This window comes from Rhinoderma darwinii, chromosome 6, assembly GCF_050947455.1.
Source record: "Rhinoderma darwinii isolate aRhiDar2 chromosome 6, aRhiDar2.hap1, whole genome shotgun sequence".
Classification (NCBI taxonomy): Eukaryota; Metazoa; Chordata; class Amphibia; order Anura; family Rhinodermatidae; genus Rhinoderma; species Rhinoderma darwinii.
The window spans coordinates 55,407,979-55,429,154 of record NC_134692.1 but is presented as its reverse complement, the minus strand read 5'-3'; the positions used below and the strand labels follow the sequence as shown (position 1 = coordinate 55,429,154).

Sequence of the window (21,176 nt, the reverse complement as noted above, 5' to 3'; positions counted from 1 at the left end):
GCCAACCCCAGCTGTTTAACCCTTTGATCGCCACAATCAGTGACATGATCAAAGGGAAATCCCGGTGATGCGATCAAACACCGGGGAATCCCTCTGCAGTCAGCCCTGGGGACCTAGAAAGGTCCCCAGGTCTGTCTGTTCCGTTTGCCTGCTGTTAGGGTACACTATGTGCTGCCCGAACAGCAGCCTGTGTCATAGTGACAGTGTTATGTATTAGCATACAGAAGTATGCTAATACATTACAAGTAAAAAATAAAGTTATAAATAAAGTTATCCCATAATGGGATTAAAAATAAATAGTCCCAAAAAAATAGATTATTTTGCATAAAATATATTTTATTGCCCCCACACTACATAAAAACAAAAAACCTACACATATTCGGTATCTACATGACCAGAATAGCCTGAAGAATTAATTTAACAGGTTATTTAGCGTGAAATGTGAACGAGATAAAAAACTAAACAAGAAAAACAATGCCGACAATCGCTTTTTCCTATATTTACGCCTAAAAAAAAAAAAAAACGTTTGCCCCCAAACTGTGGGGGGGGGGGGATACTATTTCAGTGCCTGCAGGCATTCGGGGCAGCTGATCAGTGCAGGGTCCAGACGTTGTACCCCACTGGTCACACACTGATGACCTATCTGGTGGATAGGTCATCACTTGTCCGGCAGTGGACAACCTCTTTAAGCGCTGAGCCTGGGGAAACCTTTGACGTCACTGTCCATATATGAACAGTGACGTAGGGCTTTCAACTCTGGAGTTCCCGGCCAGAGAAATGGGGGGGGGGCATGACTCCTGTCTTGGAGAAGTCCTTGACCCCTCTGTCCGTATATGACCATACGGAAATGCTACATCTACCTAGGAAAACGTATTGTATCCACAAAATAGAAGCTGCAGGACTTCGTTTCTTGTAATCCCCCTGATAACTATTACGAAGAATTATCACGTACAACAGCCAGGACAACATAGAAGCATCACAAAAGTCCCCTCCCACTTGCCTCTCAGTGTTACGGATCGCGCTGTCTCTCGTCTCCCGCCAGCTAGCTGTCACCTGGCAGTGTACAACTCAAAACAAATTCCACCAATCAGATCACAAATGACATAACGGAAGCCAATCATCAAGCAGATCGGAAAATGTAATCCAGTAGGAAATAGCGCTACAACAAACCGGAGGTGACTACATACACCAATAAGAAAGTACGTTGTCCAAGACGACTGCGTACGAAAGCAAGAGGGGGAGTGGTTTGAAGACACGTGTCGTCTGTGGGCGGCGCCATATTGTGAAGTTGTGTAGGTGAGCACTGGGATTGGGTTTGTGCCTGTTTATACTTCAGCAGAATTCTTAGGAATGTGACATGATGTGGTCCTCGTTGCCGGTTACTCGCTGCACAGGCGCAGTGTCATCTTTACTAATGACTGATTTTCAGAAACCGCCATTACTTTTGGTTTAAATGCGGACGTTCATGTAAATGTATTCTTGTACCGATTGTTATCTGTGATCGATCTCTAGAACCTCACGTGGCGATGTACCTCGGCATACAATATGTACTGTCTATGGCTTTGTGTTACCTGGTTTCTAGCTTTTCAAGATCCGAATTCCGCAGATCTGCACTGAATAAATCTACTGTAATAGAGGTGCTGGAGAGATCTGTGTGCCACCAATAGTACGGCTTGGCCCCATTCACATTGCGTTTGCGCTATCCGCCGAGCATGTTCGTTTTTTTGTTTTTTTTTATAAAAACATGGACCACTGTATACAAACGTGTACCATTTACTGTTTACGTCCGTGTTTTTTATAGAGTGTACAATTAGCATAAACTCATTTGACGGCGTTTGTCTGTTTTTTAAGGGCCTGTTCACATCACCGTTCGCGGGTTCCGTCTGGTGAACCCCGCAACGGAAAGTGAAACCACAGCTTCCATTTCAGTCACCATTGATATCGCTAATGGTTTCCGTTCATCACCATTCCGGCAGGTTTCCGGTTTTCCGACGGAATCAACTACGTTATTGATTGTCGGAAAACCTGAAACCTGCCGGAATGGTGACTATGACAGAAACCTCCGATGGAAAGCGAACAGGCCCTCTCGTAGATTTTTTTTATAGCACTGCCGGGGGACCAGAAGTGTAGTGGCACAGTCTAACTTCATGACGACCCGACTCGTCGTCATGTGATTGACCCCGCTGTACTGTATTTATTTCAGTTACTTATATAACGCCAACATATTACGCAGCGCTGTACAGAGATCCTCTTTTACTGTCCCCATTGGGGCTCACAATCTAAATTCCCTATTGGTATGTTTTCAGGGTGTGGGAGGAAACCGGAGTACCCGGAGGAAACCCACACAAACACAGGGAGAACATACAAACTCCATGCAGATGTTGTCCTTGATTGGATTTAAACCCAGAACCCCAGCGCTGCAAGGCAATAGTGCTAACCACTGAGCCACCGTGCTGAGTCATGTCATCATGAAGTTAGACTGTGCCACTGCACTTCTGTCCCCCGGCAGCGCTAAATCTGTTAAAATCTCATAATCCGCGTGACAGGAGTCCGGAATGTATATTAGCGGTGTACTCACATACTGCAGTGTGTTCCCTGCTAATAATTTTCCATCCCCACATATCCCCTTTAAGGCCCCATGCTCACGAACGTGCTTTTGTGGCCGCAATTCCCCCGTAAATCCACGGGAAAATTGCGGCCCCATTCATTCCTATGGGGCCATGCACACGACCGTGGTTTTCATGGTCCGTGCATGGACCGGGAGCCCGCACCGCAGAAAGAACGGACATGTCTTATTACGGCCGTGTTCTGCGGTCCGGGCTCATTGAAAATAATGGCCATGTGCATGTCCCGCGATTTGCGGGTTGGCTCGCAGCTGTCACTCCGCGGCCGGCCGACCCGGAAATCACGGTGAGGTGGGGTCTTCATGGATTGGACTTGTTTTTCCAGCACATCTCACAGATACTCGTTCAGATTGAGATCTGGGGAATTTGGAGGCCAAGTCAATACTTTGAACTCTTTGGCTGTATTTACGTGCGGCAGATTTTGTTGCAGAAATTATCTGCGACTGAAAAAAATCCATACATCTGAATAGACTTGTTTCTGCAGCAAGTGTAACATCTGCAAGTTCTATTCAGATGAATGACATTGATTCTGTTGCAGAAAATTCTGCAACAAAATCTGCTGTGTGACTGCACCCATTAGGCTACATGCAGACGTTGGGTAATTTGGTGAAGAAAATCTGCATCAAAACCGCAGGTAAAATCCACACCTAAAGGCTGGGCTCCCACAGTGCAGATTTGCTGCAGATTTTACATGTATCATTTAAGCCAGAAACGGAACCTTAACAGCAGAAATATATAAAGAAAGGCCTTATAGGTCTGTTCTCCTGGATCCAGTTCAGGTTTTGGCTTACAAAATGCAGGCAAAATCTGCAGCAAATCTGCACTGTGGGAACCCGGCCTAAGGCCTGATTCACACGAGCGCTGCGCCTCTCTGACGTGAAAATCGGCAGTTTTTCACGTCTGAGGTGCATCCGTGCTCAGCGCTGCAGGACATGATGTCACGCATCCCCTGTAGTTGAGAGCCTATGGAGGGAAGCGTGAAAAGATAGGACATGTCCTATTTTCCCACGGACCCTTCACACGGTCTGTTGAAACAACGGCTGTGTGAACGGCCACATTGAATTACATAGGTGCGTGGGACGGCTGCTGTTTCAACGGCCATCCCACAGACGTTTAACACGTTCGTGTGAATCGGGCCCTAGGCTGTGTTCACACAGGGCGGATAAGCTGCGTAATAGCACTTTGCGCCACAGGGAATTCCGGGTGAAAAAGCGCACCAAACTGTGGTGCACTTTTTCCACTGCGGGAAACTGCAGCACTTAGCAGGCCAGCCTCCTGGGATGACGTTTCATCCCAGGAGACTGCTGCAGCCTGTGATTGGCTGCAGCGGCGGTCACATGGCATGAAACGTCATCCCAAGAGGCAAGCCCTCTGACGTCATCCAGGCCGGCCTCCTGGGATGATGTTTCATCCCATGTGACAGCCGCTACAGCCCGTGATTGGCTGCAGCAGTCACATGGGATGTTTCGTCATCCCAGGAGACCGCGCTGGAGGGAGGAACACAGACTTCTGGGTAAATATGAGATTATTTTTTTTCCCTGACATGCATTTTTGTTGCGGGATTTAGCTCCCCATTGAATTCAATGGGGAAAAGCAACAACAAATAAGCAGCATTTACGCAACTACAATTGACGTGCTGCGGAATAAAATTCCGCACCGCAGGTCGACTTTTGAGCATTTTTTTCCGCTCAGTATTTACGCATCGTGTGGTTGGGATTTGTTTTGTCTGATCCACTTTTCTGCTACTGTATTTGCTGTGGATTTTCCGCAACAAATTACGTTGCGGAAAATCCACAGTATTTATACAACATCTGAAGTGACCCTAATAGTGCGTTTTAAAGTGCATTTTTTTAAATTTTGATGCAGAAGTAGGTGTGGTTTTATGCTACAGTTCAGATACAATTCGAAGGCGGAAACGCAAGATAAATTGACATGCTGCGGATTTTAAAATGTGCACCGGACGTCAATTTACGTGCAGGAAATATCTGCAACGTGTAGATGAGATTACTTTGAATGTCATTTACTTTGCTGGAAAATATATGCTGCACATTCGCACCTAATATGCAGCATGTGGATTATGCCATATCATGTTACCCAAACCATTCCTGGAGGCCACTGCTGTTAGGGAATATTTCCTACAATCAATGCTTCACACGAAGGGCGGATTTACACGAGTGTTTAATACTTCCGTGCAACGCGCGTGATTTTCACGCGTGTCGTACGAACCTGTTAGTCTATGGGGCCGTGCAGACAGTTCGTGATTTTCACGCAGAGTGTGTCCGCTGCGTGAAACGCACGACATGTCCTATATTTGTGCGTTGTTTTCGCATCACGCACCCATTGAAGTCAATGGGTGCGTGAAAATCACGCGCAGCACACGGAAGCACTTCCGTGGGACGCGCGTGATTCGCGCAACAGCAGTAAAAAGTATGAATGAAAACAGAAAAGCACCACGTGCTTTTCTGTTTACAAACATACAAACAGAGTGTCATAATGATGGCGGCTGCGCGAAAATCACGCAGCCACGCATCATATGGTGATGACACACGGAGCTGTTAAGTGCCTTTTGCGCGCGCAAAACGCTGTGTTTTCGCGCGCAAAACGCAGACGCTCGTGTAAATCCGGCCTAAAGCCGCATTTAAATCTACTGCGGAAAATATGAAATTACCGCAGCAAAAATGATGCGGATTAGTGTGACTGTTTTACCTGCGGATTTATAAGATCCAACAGCAGATTTTCTGTTGCGGAAAATCTGCAGCGTAACCAGCCAGTGGGAACATACCCTTGGGCTGTGTTCACATGCCGCAAAACGGTGATGTTTGATCACAGCCTAAGGGTTCATTCACACGTTGAGAACCGCATCCGAAAACGACATGCGGTTGTACCGCAATTTGGTGTGGTTTTTTATGCAGCTACGTTTTTTTTTTTTCTGCATCGAGCAGCAAATCATGTTAAAAATGCATTTTCAGATGTGGCTCTAACCGCACCTTAACCACAACGGGTGAGTGGATCCTTAGATAGGTGGTCAAACTGAGATCGCATGACACAGTTGTCCATAATTAACCCCTTAATGACGAGTTACGGATATATTTGTCACATGCAGGAGCTAGTTCCCGTATATGATCTCATGGGTACTGCCACTGTATCCACGGGATCAGCTGCAGGAGCACGGCTGTTGTACACGAACGCTGTATACACAAGCTCTCTCAGATTCCGGCAGTTTAACCCATTAGATGCTGCTGTCAATAGCAACCGCGACATCTGATGTGTTTGACAGAGGGAGTGTGCTCCCTCAGTCACCCCATCGGCACACCCGCAACGAGATTGCGGGATTCCAGTGGGTTTCCATGGCAGCTGGGGGCCTAACAAAGGCTGCCAGGTCTGCCTTCAGCAAGTGCCTATTAGTCCATATTAGGGTACGTTCACACGGCCTATTTTAGGCCGTTTTTTGGGCCAAAAACGGCCGAAAAATCGGAACCGGAACGCCTCCAAACATCTGCCCATTGATTGCAATGGGAAAAATGGCGTTCTGTTCCGACGGGCCGTTTTTTTATATGGCTGTTTTGAAAAACGGCCACGTAAAAAAACGGCCGCGAAAAAGAAGTGCAGGTCACTTCTTGGGACGTTTTTGGAGACGTTTTACAGTAATAATAAAACCACTTTTTTCCCCAAAAAGTAATTTTATTTAATAAAAGTGGAAAAAAAAAATCACACATAAACCTATATGGTATCGCTGCGATCGTAACAACTCGAAAAATAAAGCTAACACATTACGTTTTTTTTAAAAAACAACACAAAAATCAACGCAAAATCTTTTTTTTTTTTCCTCCCATTCTCCCATAAAAAATAAAATAAGTTAATCAATAAATACCATGTACCCCAAAATAGTACCAATAAAACTAAACCTTGTCCCGCAAAAAAACAAGCCCACATAAGGCTACATCGACGTAAAAAGAAAAAAAGTTTCGGCTCTTGGGATGCGGCCATTCAAAAACATATTTTCTTGTATTTTTTTTATTCCTAAAAACGCAGCAAGCGTTGTGTGGTCATTATACAGTATCATTTGTGAATTGCACAATGTGACTAGCTCTTTGAAGTTTATCTGTATAATATAACTGGAATGTTAATTATTATCCAGCATGTCTTAGTCAGTGTAGACTTTGCCTTCTACTTACATATTTGTTGGGTTTTAAGGCCATATTCACAATGACGTTTAGTCTTCTGCGCTGTACAACCCAGTAAAAAAGAAAACCTAGAAATCTTATGGATCCTATTATGTCAGTCTGATCCATTAGAATCTGTTACAAAACAGATCCATCATATCTGTCATGGATCCTCTAAAAAAGGAGTCAGTGTGAACAGAGCCTAAAAAAAAAAGATAAATCGCCATAAAATGCAATTTCTTATTGAAAGTGGTTCCAAATCATGTATAGAGACGTTTTCCCACTTTAGACATAAATTGATTTTCCAAAGAACGTGCCGTAAATGTCTGATTGCAAATGAGGAGGGGTCTCAAGAACTTCCATAGACTTTAATAGGAAACAACCCAAGAAGTTAGGCACCAGCAACAGAATTTCTTTAGTGTATATCCAGCCTACTTTTAAAGCAGGGGTGCACAACCTGCTGTCTGGGGGCCGCATGAGGCTCACGCTCCTGTTTTCTGGGGCCCCCTGCCTGTAGGACACAGACCTGCTTACCTGTGTCCTGATAGTTCAGAAACAGCTGTCAGCTGGCTTTGACAGTCGCATCCATGGGGGGTTTTGCCTGGCTGGCACTGTAAGGGTATGTTCACATGCTTAACAAAATACGTCTGAAAATATGGAGCTGTTTTCAAGGGAAAACAGCTCCTGATTTTCAGCCGTTTTTTAATCAACAAGCGTTTTTTTGTGGCGTCTTTTCCAGGCGTTTTTGGAGCTGTTTTTCCATTGAGTCAATGGAAAACGGCTCCAAAGACGGCTCCAGAAGTGACATGCACTTCTTTTTACGGGGCTTCTTTTTAAGCTACGTTATTTGAAAATAAGGCGTAAACTAACGCCCCGTCGGAACAGAATGCTGTATTTCCCATTGAAATCAATAGGCAGATATTTGTAGGCTTTCTGCTTCAGATTTTCCAGCCGTTTGAACATACCCTTAGGGCTCATTCAGACGAGCGTAAAACTCGTCCATGTGCTGTGCGTGAAAATCACGCACAGCACACTGACCCATTGATTTTAATGGGGCCGTTCACACATGCAGGAGTTTTCACGCAGTGTGTGTCCGTTGCGTAAAACTCACTGCATGTCCTAAATTGGTGCGTTTTTCACGCACCTATCGCCAATTGAAGTCAATGGGTGCGTGAAAATCACGCACAGCACACGGATGCACATACTCTTATGGGGGAACCGAGGTGCTGTATGAGTTCTATTTTAAGCAGCAAGCCAGATAAAACGGTTAGGCTGGGTTCACACGACCTATTTTCAGACGTAATGGAGGCGTTTTACGCCTCGAATTACGTCTGAAAAACGCCTCCAATACGTCGGCAAACATCTGCCCATTACTTTCAATGGGCTTTACGATGTACTGTGCCAACTACCTGTCATTTTATGAGTCGCTGTCAAAAGACGGCGCGTAAAATAACAGCCTCGTCAAAGAAGTGCAGGACGCTTCTTGGGACGTAATTGGAGCCGTTTTTCATTGACTTCAATGAAGAAGCGCTCCAAATTACGTCCGTAAAAGACGCAACGAAAAACGCCAGTACATGCAATTACGTCTGAAATTCAGCTCCGTAATTGCAAACGTAAATGCAGTTATCGTGTGCACATACCCTTATTATATTATGCCTTGTGCAGACCATGACAATCCGTCTTATTTGTTCCTTTATTCCCATCTGAGACATTTACCGCCTATCGATATACCATAAATATCTGAGAGGAGGAGATAAGGTGGAGAGGTTGCTGTACATGCGTGTGGCTCTTTCCATTGTAGTTTATGGACTTGTCAAACTCTCAGCTGTTTCCGTGATGTCCGTTCCTGGAGTGCAAGGGAACAATTGTCTCTTGATGGAAGTGGAACCTTTCAGTAGGGCTGGGCGACATGGCCTCAAAATATGACACATATGCCACACGGTATGTGCTTTATTTATGTGGGATCCTGTGACACATGCCACTGTATGGTAAGTCAGGGTTTTATGTTCGTTGCATATACCAGGAGATTTCCCTGGCTTATGTACCGAATGTAAAGCCCACACGCAATGTGAACATAGCTTAAAGGCTATGTACATTGTATACATAGAAGCTGTAACGTTCCATCAAAGCCAAATCGGTCAGGTCATCTGAACTGACGGCTTGGCTGAAAGCTGACCCGAGGGATCCAGCTAATAACTAATCACATCTAAGTTATGAGGTTGTATCTTAAAAAGTTAAAATAAAACGTTTTAAATCCCTTAAAACATTGATTTATTAAAAAAAAAATTTATTTCTTCAAAGGTGTACATAACTAACTTTTCAGGTGACTTATCAGAATAAGCTGTCATATGTGTGTACATGAGGAATAACACTATTTCTGGCCATTATATGACTTGTATTTTGCAATTTTTTTGCAAATTTTCCCCTCTGCAGTGTCTATCTACGGTATTTCTCAGTTTTCTCTGATCTAGTGGGTGGAACCTAACTGCTATCATGTCTTCTATACACAGCACACATAGAAGAGGAATCCTTCTCTCCTAACTCTATCTATCACATATATAGAAGCTGCAGCAGCATGGAGGACATTATACAGCAGTAATGAGCAGTTTAGCTGAGAAACCTGTACTGAAGTGACAAATAACACTTACCAGGAAGCTGCAGCACATCTGTGTGTTTCTTTCTTTCTCACTCTGCTTCTTATCCCCCCTCCCCTCTCTATAGACTTGTATAGGCAGGCAGTGAAGAGACACACCTCTGCTTTCTGCAGCCCGTCAATTCTGCTCTGTAACTAGGGACGGACTTTGCTTGACAACAGGGGATGGACAGTAGATTACAGGTAGGGAGACACCTAGTGACAGTAACTTCACACAGAATTTGCATGGATAAAACAACTAGATTTTAACAGTAAGTAAATTACAAAATTAATCTACTAGTCCTCAATGAATTAGAATATCATCAAAAAGTTGATTTATTTCAGTAATTGAATTCAAAAAGTGAAACTCCTATATTATATAGATTCATGACACACTGAGTGATCTATTTCCAGCATTTTTTTCTTTTAATGTTGATGATTATGGCTAACGGTTAATGAAAACCCAAAATTTAGTGTCTCAGAAAATTAGAATATTCTATAAGGCCAATTTCAAAAATGATTTTTAATACTGAAATGTTGGCCTACTGGAAAGTATGTACAGTATATGCCCTCAATACTTGGTCAGGGCTCCTTTTGCATGAATTACTGCATCAATGCTGCGTGGCATGGAGGTGATCAGCCTGTGGCACTGCTGAGGTGTTATCAATGCGGCGTGGCATGGAGGCGATCAGCCTGTGGCACTGCTGAGGTGTTATGGAGGCCCAGGTTGCTTTGATAGTGGCCTTCAGCTCGTCTGCATTGTGGGGTCTGGTGTCTCATCTTCCCTATTGGGATTCTCTATGGGGCTTAGGTCAGGCGAGTTTGCTGGCCAATCAAGCACAGTGATACTGTAGTTATTAAACCAGGTATTGGTACTTTTGGCAGTGCGGGCAGGTGCCAAGTCCTGCTGGAAAATGAAATCCGCATCTCCATAAAGTTTGTCAGCTGAGGGAAGCATGAAGTGCTCGAAAATTTCCTGGTAGACGGCTGCGTTGACTCTGGACTTGATATAACACAGTGGACCAACACCAGCAGATGACATGGCTCCCCAAACCATCACTGACTGTGGAAACTTCACACTGGACCGGAAGCAACTTGGATTGATGCCTCTCCACTCTTTCTCCAGACTCTGGGACCTTGATTTCCAAATGAAATGCAAAATTTACTTTCATCTGAAAACAGGACTTTGGACACTGAGCAACAGTGTTGGTCCACTGTGTTATATCAAGTCCAGAGTCAGCGCAGCCGTCTAACAGGATTCCACATGGCATGAATTCATACAAAAGGAGCCCCGACCAAGTATTGAGGGCATATTCTGTACATACTGTACTTTTCAGTAGACCAACATTTCGGTATTAAAAATCATTTTTGAAATTGGGCTTCTATAATATTCTAATTTTCTGAGAGACGAAATTTTGGGTTTTCATTAACTTTTCGCCATAATCATCAACATTAAAAGAAAAAATGCTCGGAATAGATCACTCTGTGTGTAATGAATCTATATAATATAGGAGTTTCACTCTTTGAATTGAATTACTGAAATAAATTACTTTTTGATGATATTCTAATTCATTCAGAAGGACTAGTATATCCGATATGTTTAGATTACCATAAATTGGTTGAAAAGTTAGTGTCCCTTTAAGGACTTCCACAGTTAATGGCAAAGAAGACAGATCTGATTTTATCGATTGTGCATTTTCAATTTAAGACACCTTTTCCGTCAAACATTAAAGCGGGTCACAACACAGCCTGAAGTTTCCTCATTTTTTTTGTACTTGTAGGCTATATAATTTTGTGCATCCCTTTTACCATTTTTCTTATTTTGTTTATGTAGTGAAAAGCATAAAGTATCACTATTGCTTTCTGTTTTTGAATAGACCATCACAGCAGCAGAATGGCAGCTCCACTTTCACCCCGAGACACTGGCAAGTTCATCACTGAGAACAGCAAGCATGTGTTTGTGGATTTGGAGGGTGTACGCTCCCTCGCTGAGAAGCTCTTTGAGAAGATTAGACGGAAGGAGATCACGCTGAAAGGATGGAAATCTCTTCATGAATTGAATCCACAGGGCTCAGGGGAAGATGCTGTTAACTGGGTTTTTTTTGCAGACACTTTAAACTTCTCCTTCTGGTCTGAGCATGAAGATAAAAAGTTCTTAGTCAAGTACAAAGGGAAGGAGTACAGTGGCTACTGGTCATTCTGTGCTGCGATGAACAGAGCCTTGGATGAAGGTTTGTACACAACTAAAGGTGGATTTATTTGGCTGTATTTTGTTTCACTCCCTTTTTTTAATGAATACTCCCTAAGGCCGGATTCACACGAGCGTGTTCTGTCCGGGATATCTGGTCCGTATGTCGGCAGTATTTCCCGGACTGAGCACACTGCAGGAAGCTGGGCGCTTATCGTTATTGTTATCTATGACGCTAGTAGTCGCTGCGGGAAAACTGTCCCTTACTGAAAACATGTTTTCAGTACGGGACAGTAGTTCCGTGGAGAGGCAGGGACTCCTAGCATCGTACATAACGATGATGCTAGGAGCCCGGCTCCCTGCACTGTGTTCGGTCTGGGAAATGCGGCTGACCTGCGGACCGTAGATCACGGACTGAACACGCTCGTGTGAATCCGGCCTAAGGCCGGTATTTTCCATCCGTAATTGCTGGCAAAAAACCTGCATCTCCGGTGCAGAGTTTTAAACCTGCAGCTTCTCAATTTCTGCTGTACTTTGGACAGGGATTTTCTCCATTGAGGTTAATGTGGGAGTCAAAATCTGCAATAAATCCCAGTTGTTATGGATTTTGCTGAGGATTACACATGGATCATCAGCAAAATCCTCAGGTCTGGACTATAATAAATTGAAAAAAGCAGTTTCAAATAAAAAATAAAGCCCACTATACTTGCCTTACCAATCTTCTACCCCTCCCATGGTAACGCTAGCCTGGTCCCCCAATCCATCTCTGCATTCTGGCCTTCAGTACCGATGTGATGTGTATAGGCTGCATCGGTCACATCACAGGCTGCGGTGGTCATATTTGACACGTCATTGCTGAAGGCTAGGATGCAGAGGGGACCGGGAAAGCATTGCCATGTCAGCACCAGGGAAGGTGAGTATAGTGTGTTTTTTTTTTGTTTTTTTTAATTATTCCACTCGCTTAAGTATCCACAGGGAAATATGCACAATTTGAGGCGGTTTTGTCACTGCAGATTTCTCTGCGGCTGTCACTGGATTTGCTGTGGATTTTGAGGCAGCAAATCCAGGACATGTGTACATAGCCTAAAGCGGCCCATAGACCTTACATTTAATTTGGTGGTTCATGCAGATTTCGACAGTGTCTTTAATATCTAAGAGGACTTCCAGCTCCCCAACCAGAGGCGTAACTGGGCCTTCATGCAAAATCTGTAGCAGGACTCCTCATCTACTATGTTCCATTTATGTTTAATCCATTTCTATTGATTTTTCAAAATTTTACAAAAGTCATCATGAATGACAACATAAATTGCACATTACAAGACAGGTCCCAGGAACGCAGAGCTCTGCTTCATTAGTTTGAAAGAGACCTGTAGGGGGATTTGGGGAAAAAAAGGGAGGCGCAGTGACCCCCTATGCAATAGGTTCTAACCAAGACTGCGAAGTAAGCCCTGTGGGGTGGAGCTGCTCGGCATATGCGCAGAGGACTATAATGTGCTATTTATAATAATGGTGTCTTCCTATGTGGTGTCTTTTTCAATCACCATGACTCAGGTGTGACTGCTACATTGGCACCAAATATAGCTACTCCCCTGTCTTTAACATCTGTGTAGCCACCACTCATCCTGTGCCTCTGGCCACCTTTTTAGAAATGTTTCCAGAACACATATAGGTTTACATAAGCAGTGGCTGTCTGAGATGATAAAAAGGGTCTACTTTTCACTCCTGTCTTATACATTCCCACGCCATAGCTTGCCCTCTTACTCGGCAGGTACTGGCGGAATTGAAGCCTCCCGTTAAAATTTACCAGGGACTCATCAATAGAAATACACTTCTCGGGGGTGTATGCTTGGGCAAACCGGGCACTGAAATGGTCTAATAGGGGTCTCCGTTTATACAAACGGTCAAAACTTGGGTCATCTCGTGGTGGGCACTGCTCATTATCCGTATAATGTAAGAAGCAAAGTATTGCCTCGTAACGCATCCTGGACGTGGCCATGCGGTACATCAGGGTGTAGTATAACATGTCTGTACTCCAGTAGGCCCTAACAGATTGCTTTTTCAGAAGCCCCATGTTCAAGAGCAGTCCTCAGAGCTTACCCAACTCTGCTGCATCTACAGGAGTCCACCTGTGGGATTGGGCATAAAATGATGTGGGGTTCTTGATCATATACTGTTGGGCATATAAATTTGTCTAGGACACCATAAGCTCTATAAACTCATCAGTGAAAAAGAACTTGAAAAAGTCCATCCCTGGGCTGCCCACGTACCCAGGGATTTGGGGCTCGTAATTGTCTGGTGTGGGGGTGCAAATGGGCTCGGGGGTTTCAACTGGGGTCACTACTTTCAGGGGTTTCAACTGTGGTGGTGGTCCTGGGGCATCTCCTATGGGGTCCCTCCTCTTCATCAGTGGAGGTTGACAAATAAAAGAGTCTCGCCATCCGACGAGTGTGTCAGAGGCAAGAAATGCATAGGCCTCTTTTGGCAGAAAATGACCCTTGGACATCTTTTATTATTTATGCTATTAGACACGTGTATTGTGTATACAGCAAAAAAAAAAAAAAATCCTTAGAAAAATTGAACAACATAAATGTATACTTCCCTAACTAGAAGCAATAGACTGCTACCTAAAAACGTTCTTTTTTTTTTTTTTTTTTTAATGAACGATTGGACTTCCCTGACACTAAACCTAACTAGGGCGAGAGTTCCTAACACTAAACCTAACTAGATTTTATGTGAACTTCCTTGACACTAAACCTAACTACGGCGATGATTCCTTGACACAAAACGTAACTATATTATTCCGAGCTTCCCTGACGCTAAACCTAACTACGGTGATGGATCTGTAACACTAAACCGAACTACGGTGACAGATTCCTGACACTAAATTCCCTGACGCTATACCTAACTATTCCCTGACACTAACAAACACTAATACTAGCTGAGATGTTGCGGATAAATATGTAAATTTTAATTTAAAATTTTTGTTTTTTGTTTTTATAGAACGACTGGACTTCTCTAAACCTAACTAGGGTGACGATTCCCTGACACTAAACCTAACAGGATTATTCTGAGCTTCCCTGATGCTAAACCTAACTATTGTGACTGATTCCCGATGCAAAATTCCCTGATGCTATACCTAACTACGCTTTTTGACGATTCCCTGACACTAACCCTAATACTAAAGTAACTAGCTGCTAACTTTCTAAACTAACTTTTTTTAAATAGTTTTTATTATATTTTATAAATAAAAAAAATAAATAAAAAATACTCCCCAGGGACCAAGAAATGTGGATTATGCTGAAAACTCAAGTGGCCAGTGATAGAGATCACTGACTAAAAACGTGGGTGACAAGGGGAACACAAGGACTGGAGTGGGAAGTGGATAGAAGGTGGGAAAAGAAAAAAAATCTATATATTTTTTTTCCACCAGTCTGCACGGTCTCTCGCCGCTCTCAAACACCAACAGAGAGCGGGTGCGGCAGGATCTCCGGTCAGAGCAGGAAATTATTTATGCAATCTCTGCTATTGGTCGGTCGTCACTGACTAACCAATAGCGGCGATCTCAGAGGCAGGACCACCACGATTGGTCCCTGCACATTGAGCTGTGATAGCCTGCTGTCTGAAACAGCAGGCATCACAGCTCAATGAAATGCCGGGGGAAAATGGCGATGCATTTTCCCCATGACGTACTATTAAGTCACCGAGCTCCGCATGATGGAATAGTACGTCAAGGAGCGGGAAGGTGTTAATATCGTTTGTGCAAACGGCCCTTAAAGGGGTTGTCCACCTTACTGATGACTTATCCACCGGATAGGTCATCAGTATATCATTGGTACGGGGCCGCTCCGGTGGCCTGCGGGCACCGGATGTTATGGCACATAATGCTATGTACGGAGCCCGGAAGCAGTTGGCTCCGTACATAGCATAGCGGCCGTGCTGCAGAGCTGCAAGTCTGCCCCTATTCACTGCAGTACTGCAGCTCTGCCACTATTCAGTGGCCGGAGCTAAGTGCTTCCGGCATGTACCTCCAGATCACGGAGGCACCGGACCAGCTGATCTGTGCGGGGTCCGGTGGATAGGTCATTAGTTGTCAGAAGGTGGAAAAACCCTTTTAACTTATACATGTATAATTTGACCACATACAGTGTTGCCAATGTGTTCCCATTTTGGACAATCAAAATTGCTAAACTAAATATCGCTATTGTCTATAAATGTTCAGGCTGACATAAACAGTCGACAATTTATTATTATTTTTTTTTCTCTACAGGAATTCCCCTCACCACTGCCTCTTATTATTCCACCATTACCATGGACCAGCTGAAGCATGTACTACGTAGTGACTCTGATTTTCCTATCCCAATGATTGAGGAACGTCTTGAGATCCTTCATCAAACCGGAAGGATTCTTCAGGAGAAATTTGGAGGCTCTTTTCTGAATTGTTTGAAAATGAGTGAGAGAAGTGCAGTGAAAGTGATGCAGCTGGTTGTGGAAAATTTCCCATCCTATAGGGATGAAGGTGTCTTCCAGGTTATAAAAATGTCTTTATTATTGTTAATGTGTTGCACCATTTAAAAACTTTACTTAAAGTGCCACTGCAGGAGACTGAGACGCTGTAAGTTAGGGCACTCATAGGATGACCATAATGAGTTAAAACCGTTCCATAGTACAGGGGTGCTGTTCACCACTTCATGTGGAGAGCTCAGACAGAACTCTTGCTGCTTCTCCGTATGGTAGTCTGCGTTTTGTAATAGGACTCCCTTTCTTTACTTCAGTACCACACACATAGCACCTTATAGAGAACAGTACTGGATTGCTGGTGCACCGAATACAGAGTCGCTATACTTATCAAAAAAAAGGAAAGCGGAGCAGCATTCAAAGTGAAGTGGGTTTATTCCCCAGACATCTAATACGACATTTCACCTTCTCAATGAAGGCATTTTCAAGGCTTGACAATGACTTCATTGAGAAGGTGAAACATTGTATTAGATGTCTGGGGAATAAACCCACTTCACTTTGAGTGCTGCTCCGCTTTCCTTTTTTTGATGCTTTATCGTACAAGGGGAGGTCACTCCTTTTTCTGAAGCTTTGCATCGGCCTTGTTTGGCTAATACAAGCCACAGTCCTGCACCGACACTCTGTTTTTGCTACGAGTCGCTATACTGGTATATGGCTGCTTGACTGCTGTAAAGTAATCCTTGTTCCTTTTGTATCACTTCCCCATTCTTGGTAGATTGTAATCTTGCAATGGCCTTGCGCCATTTGTTGTACTGTACTGTTTCCCACATACGCATGGTAGCTGATGGGTGAAAAATTGTACAGCCAAAAGACGTTCCCACTACTGCCCCATAAATGGGCCCGTTTAGCTCCTCTAAGGACTCATTGAGTCGAGCGTGTTTGTTGTCCGTGTGACAGCCGCTAAAACAACGGCAGTGACACGGACTCATGTATTTCAATGGGGCCGTTCACACAACCGTTGTTTCAATGGAGCGTGTTAAGGCTCAGTGAAAAAATAGGACATGTCCTATTTTCTTGTGTTTTCACGCATCCCTTCATAGACTCTAGTCTATGGGAGATGCGTGATAACGCGTCCCGCACGGTGCATTTCGGGCGTGAAAAGCTGCAGTTTTTCACGTCCGAGGTTGGCCACGTTCTTATGAATGTAGCCTAAGTGTGTGTCTTATTTCAATAGGTGGAATAGTAATGTAAGTGGCTGCCTTTGCTCTCCCGCACACTCCTTCATTGTCTCACACTCTGATACTTTTGCTAAACCGGTTTAATCAACCCTTACCATATATCACTAAACTGTGTTTGATTATTAAGACCTGCACTCCCCATATGAATATTGGGTTACTCCCCTTCACATCACATTTTTTCCTTCCATCGGAGGTATATATCAGGAGGTCTCGTATACCTCCGACGGAAGGCTGCAACGAATCTAACTGTATAGGCATACAGTGGGATATATAGCCCAAAGACTCTGGCCCTGGGGAATCTCCTAAAGTCTCTAGCAATATATGGACCGTGACATCAGGAGCTTCCTCAGGACCGGGATCTCTGGGCATGAGCGCTACCTGATGCTCTTTCAGAACTCCGGCCCTGGCGAAGCTCCCCGACATATAAGTTTTAGCGTTTACCTGTGAAGGATGCCATTCAGAGGCATCCATCACCCATAGTCCTCCATGTTAAAAGACATACAATGAAAAAAAATTTAAAATAATAATTTATACTGCGCGGTACACATTTGTTTTTGCAAGATCCCTCGTGGTCGAATAGTGTCGTTTTCTACCCTATTCCATCCTTCATAAAAAAAGAGAAAAAAGGTATACCGAGGTGTACCAGCCCAACAAACACCAAAAGGTCACTCTTTTTGACCCGTCGGGCCAATAGAGCCCTCTGGACACGTTTTGCGTGTAGGTCTGGAGTTTTCCCCGACATACATGATAAACGTAGGGACAAAATGTTGTGGCTTTAAAGTCACTGCTACACTCAACATGTGTACTTTGTTGTTTTTTTTTATTGTAAATGAAGGCCCTTTTACACAAGTTGATGATCGGTAAACGCATATGAATACTCGTTTCCGATCATTGCCTTGTTTAAACAGGGCAAAGATCAACCGATGAACGAGAAAATTCATTAATTCATCGGATTATCACATCTTTTATGCGGCAAATGCATGGAAACGAACGATCGTAGTAACAATCATTCGTCCCCATACTAAACAAGCATTGTTTCTTTTGTAGGGACCGCGATTGACAAGCTGTATTGTCGATAGGTGTTCGTTTTAAAGGTGGTAAACACGGGCAATATCTGCCGGTGTTAATTGAAGTAATTTGTATGACTATCGCATTAGTTTGTTGACATAGTTTTCCTCTCTACAGTTATTGTACTATTGCTGATAACCTTATCATCGTGAATTTTGCTGATTCTGCTAATTTCTTCTTGCTCAATAAGTACACGAGTCCCTTTCAAAGTAAAATATGTGCAACTTGCCTGTAAACTACAAGACCGTACGTCTAATACAACAGTGTAATAGTTCATCCAAGGACAAGATTTCTTAGATATGTAGAGTTCATAAGCATATGTAGGCCTAGGAAAGTAAACCATTACTATTATATATGTACTGTGGTAGCCATAACCTTATAATACAGCATTTCAATCACATTACAAAGTTGCTTGTATTTTTTCTCTGTTATTTTTCAATTCTAGGGTCAGAAGGTGGCCTTCTATAAGCGTGCACAGATTCTTGTAGGAGACACCTGGGGAGTATTGGAGGGACACAATGATGGCTGCTTCCAGGATATTGATAAGATCACCATGTTTGCGGACTACAGGATTCCCCAAGCTCTCATCCATTTTGGCGCTATGAGATATTCAGAAGATTTATTGAAAAAGCTGAATGAAGGTTTGTATACTGTATATACTGCAGTTCGCTCATAGAAAGCAGGCTTACTCAAAGGAGAAAATATATATATTTAGTTTTCTGAAGTATTGGTAATTAAAGGGTGGTATTATAAGTATCCTAGCAAATTTCACTTTATACATAGAGGGCTAATATTCTTATATACAAGGCTTGCTTGATGTAATAGTCTGTAAATACAAATGGCGGACAGAATAATTTTTTTTTTAGCAAATTTGCAATAGGTCTTGATTTACAAATTTCGAATTGTTTTGTTTTTACAGCTCCTATGCAGATCTATGCATCTCCATAGTAATATACTACAAACAAACCCTATGATCATGTATACGCTCTTTCTGTCCTCATCCTACTTTTTGCTAAACTACCAAATGTATGTTACCAATGGATTTTATTAACCCAAACTAAGTGTATCATTACTATAGCGCTTGGTAAGACTCAGGGGTCCAGATCACTCCTACTCTGCCCACTCTCTTTTCACAGAGGATTATTATTATAGGTTATCGATAGTCTGGCACCAGTTTGGTTACGGAGTATCAGATTTTCTGGCCAATTGGAAACTTTCATTATCCAGACGAACCAATAGGATTTCTAACTCTTCCGGCCAATTACATGTTTTTGGATTGTGATGATTGCAAACTATTCTTCAATTTCTGGTTACAGTTACATTTTTTGGAGATGCTGAACTTTTAAACCATCAAGTGCCAGACTAACCAACTAACTAGTATGATTGAACCCTGACTAACCAGGAAAAGAAGAGGCAGAATCTGACATGGGCTTTCCAATATTAATAAATTAATAATTAATAAAATTAATTAAATGTCAACTAGCTAACCAGTTACTATTAAAAAAGAATCTGGTTCCTAGTAGGTGATAGTGACCTCCCAAGACTTGTGCACAAGTTGTCATCCTTAGAAATGTTCTAATTTACTTGTAGGTTGGCTTTTCAAAAATGGAGATCGTGAGGAGATGGAGATCCGTGGATGTTCAATTTGGGCCGTTGAACTGGTCTGTGACCACCTGCGGGAGTTATTTGAGAAGAACGGAGAGAAAATGAGCAATGAAATTAACCCTGTCTTGATTGATCACTTCCTGTGGGATTATGCTCGGGATTATCGGGAGGCAATAAAGGAAATTCCTTTTCACAGGGTTAGATGTATTTACTATTAATCAGAAACCGAAAGAAACTACTGACCACGTTTCGCAGTTAATCAGCCTGTAGTAATGCAGTTGTTAATTGTAAATGAAGCTTGTAGATGAAAAATATGTATTCCAAGTCTCTTAAAATTTAACAGGAGATAAACTATAAAAATAAAGCACTGTCACTGATTTCCCCTCACCCACCCAAAAATATAAAAATGTTGTGAATTTGTTAATTTTTGTGGTCTGTGTTGCCTTTTTGGATGTCTGCAGAAGAAAGAGGGGCACGTTAATTTTAAGAGATACTATTATTTCACTTTTGATTCCAAAAATAGAGCTTAAATGTGATTTTTTGTTGCAGTTTTAATGATGGCGGCAACCGCACTTTAAAAAATAAATAAATAAAAAGAAACGGGCAGTTTTTGCCACAGCTATGAAAATTTTAGCAAAAAAACAACTTCTGTACACTTGCCCTAAATCGGCATTTGGTACTGTCGTGGAAATCCATCGCTCAAAATATATTAGACTGAAATTTATACGAGTCCCAACAGACTCTCAAGGCCAGACTCCATTAGTCAGAATCCTAATTAGGATATTTCACCGATATATATCGAGAGAGGAGAAAAAAAACACACAGACGCTGCTGATAATGTTCAAAATGCTCCTCTGAAGGATTTATTACCAAACTCAAACTGTTAGGGTATGTGCACACACACTAATTACGTCCGTAGTTGACGGACGTATTTCGGCCGCAAGTCCCGGACCGAACACAGTGCAGGGAGCCGGGCTCCTAGCATCATACTTATGTACGACGCTAGGAGTCCCTGCCTTGCTGCAGGACAACTGTCCCGTAGTATAATCATGATTACAGTACGGGACAGTTGTCCTGCAGCGAGGCAGGGACTCCTAGCGTCGTACATAAGTATGATGCTAGGAGCCCGGCTCCTTGCACTGTGTTCGGTCCGGGACTTGCGGCCGAAATACGTCCGTCAACTACGGACGTAATTAGTGTGTG

At 43.1% G+C, this 21,176-nt stretch overlaps 2 protein-coding genes across 5 annotated transcripts in view; one reads left to right on the top strand and one right to left on the bottom strand.

Moving 5' to 3' along the window:
- The window catches only part of ORC2 (origin recognition complex subunit 2), a 57,054-nt gene extending 55,906 nt beyond the window's left edge, over positions 1-1,148 (bottom strand). Inside the window, exon 1 of the mRNA XM_075829777.1 lies at positions 1,001-1,148. The gene's annotated coding sequence lies outside the window, so the exon portion shown is untranslated. The remainder of the gene's footprint in view (positions 1-1,000) is intronic.
- On the top strand, positions 825-20,882 carry LOC142655524 (queuosine 5'-phosphate N-glycosylase/hydrolase-like). 4 transcript variants are annotated; one of them, XM_075829782.1, is made up of 5 exons: positions 825-1,175; positions 11,297-11,650; positions 15,875-16,134; positions 18,814-19,009; positions 19,959-20,882. In XM_075829782.1, exons 2-5 carry the CDS (start codon positions 11,314-11,316, stop codon positions 20,189-20,191), a joined length of 1,026 nt encoding a protein of 341 aa, XP_075685897.1. In that variant the 5' UTR covers positions 825-1,175; positions 11,297-11,313; the 3' UTR covers positions 20,192-20,882. The 4 variants fall into 4 exon arrangements, with proteins under 4 accessions (XP_075685897.1, XP_075685895.1, XP_075685894.1 ...); XM_075829780.1 differs by having other exon boundaries at positions 825-1,199; XM_075829779.1 differs by lacking the exon at positions 825-1,175 and adding an exon at positions 1,209-1,296.
- Positions 20,883-21,176: the final 294 nt, after the last annotated feature.

What these genes read in the sequence shown, in the direction of transcription:
- LOC142655524 (XM_075829782.1), top strand. Translation starts at nt 11,314, where the DNA reads ATGGCAGCTCCACTTTCACCCCGAGACACTGGCAAGTTCATCACTGAG. An exon ending in GGGATGAAGGTGTCTTCCAG is followed by an intron (nt 16,135 to 18,813) that starts GTTATAAAAATG and finishes TTTCAATTCTAG; the next exon opens with GGTCAGAAGGTGGCCTTCTA. An exon ending in ATTGAAAAAGCTGAATGAAG is followed by an intron (nt 19,010 to 19,958) that starts GTTTGTATACTG and finishes ATTTACTTGTAG; the next exon opens with GTTGGCTTTTCAAAAATGGA.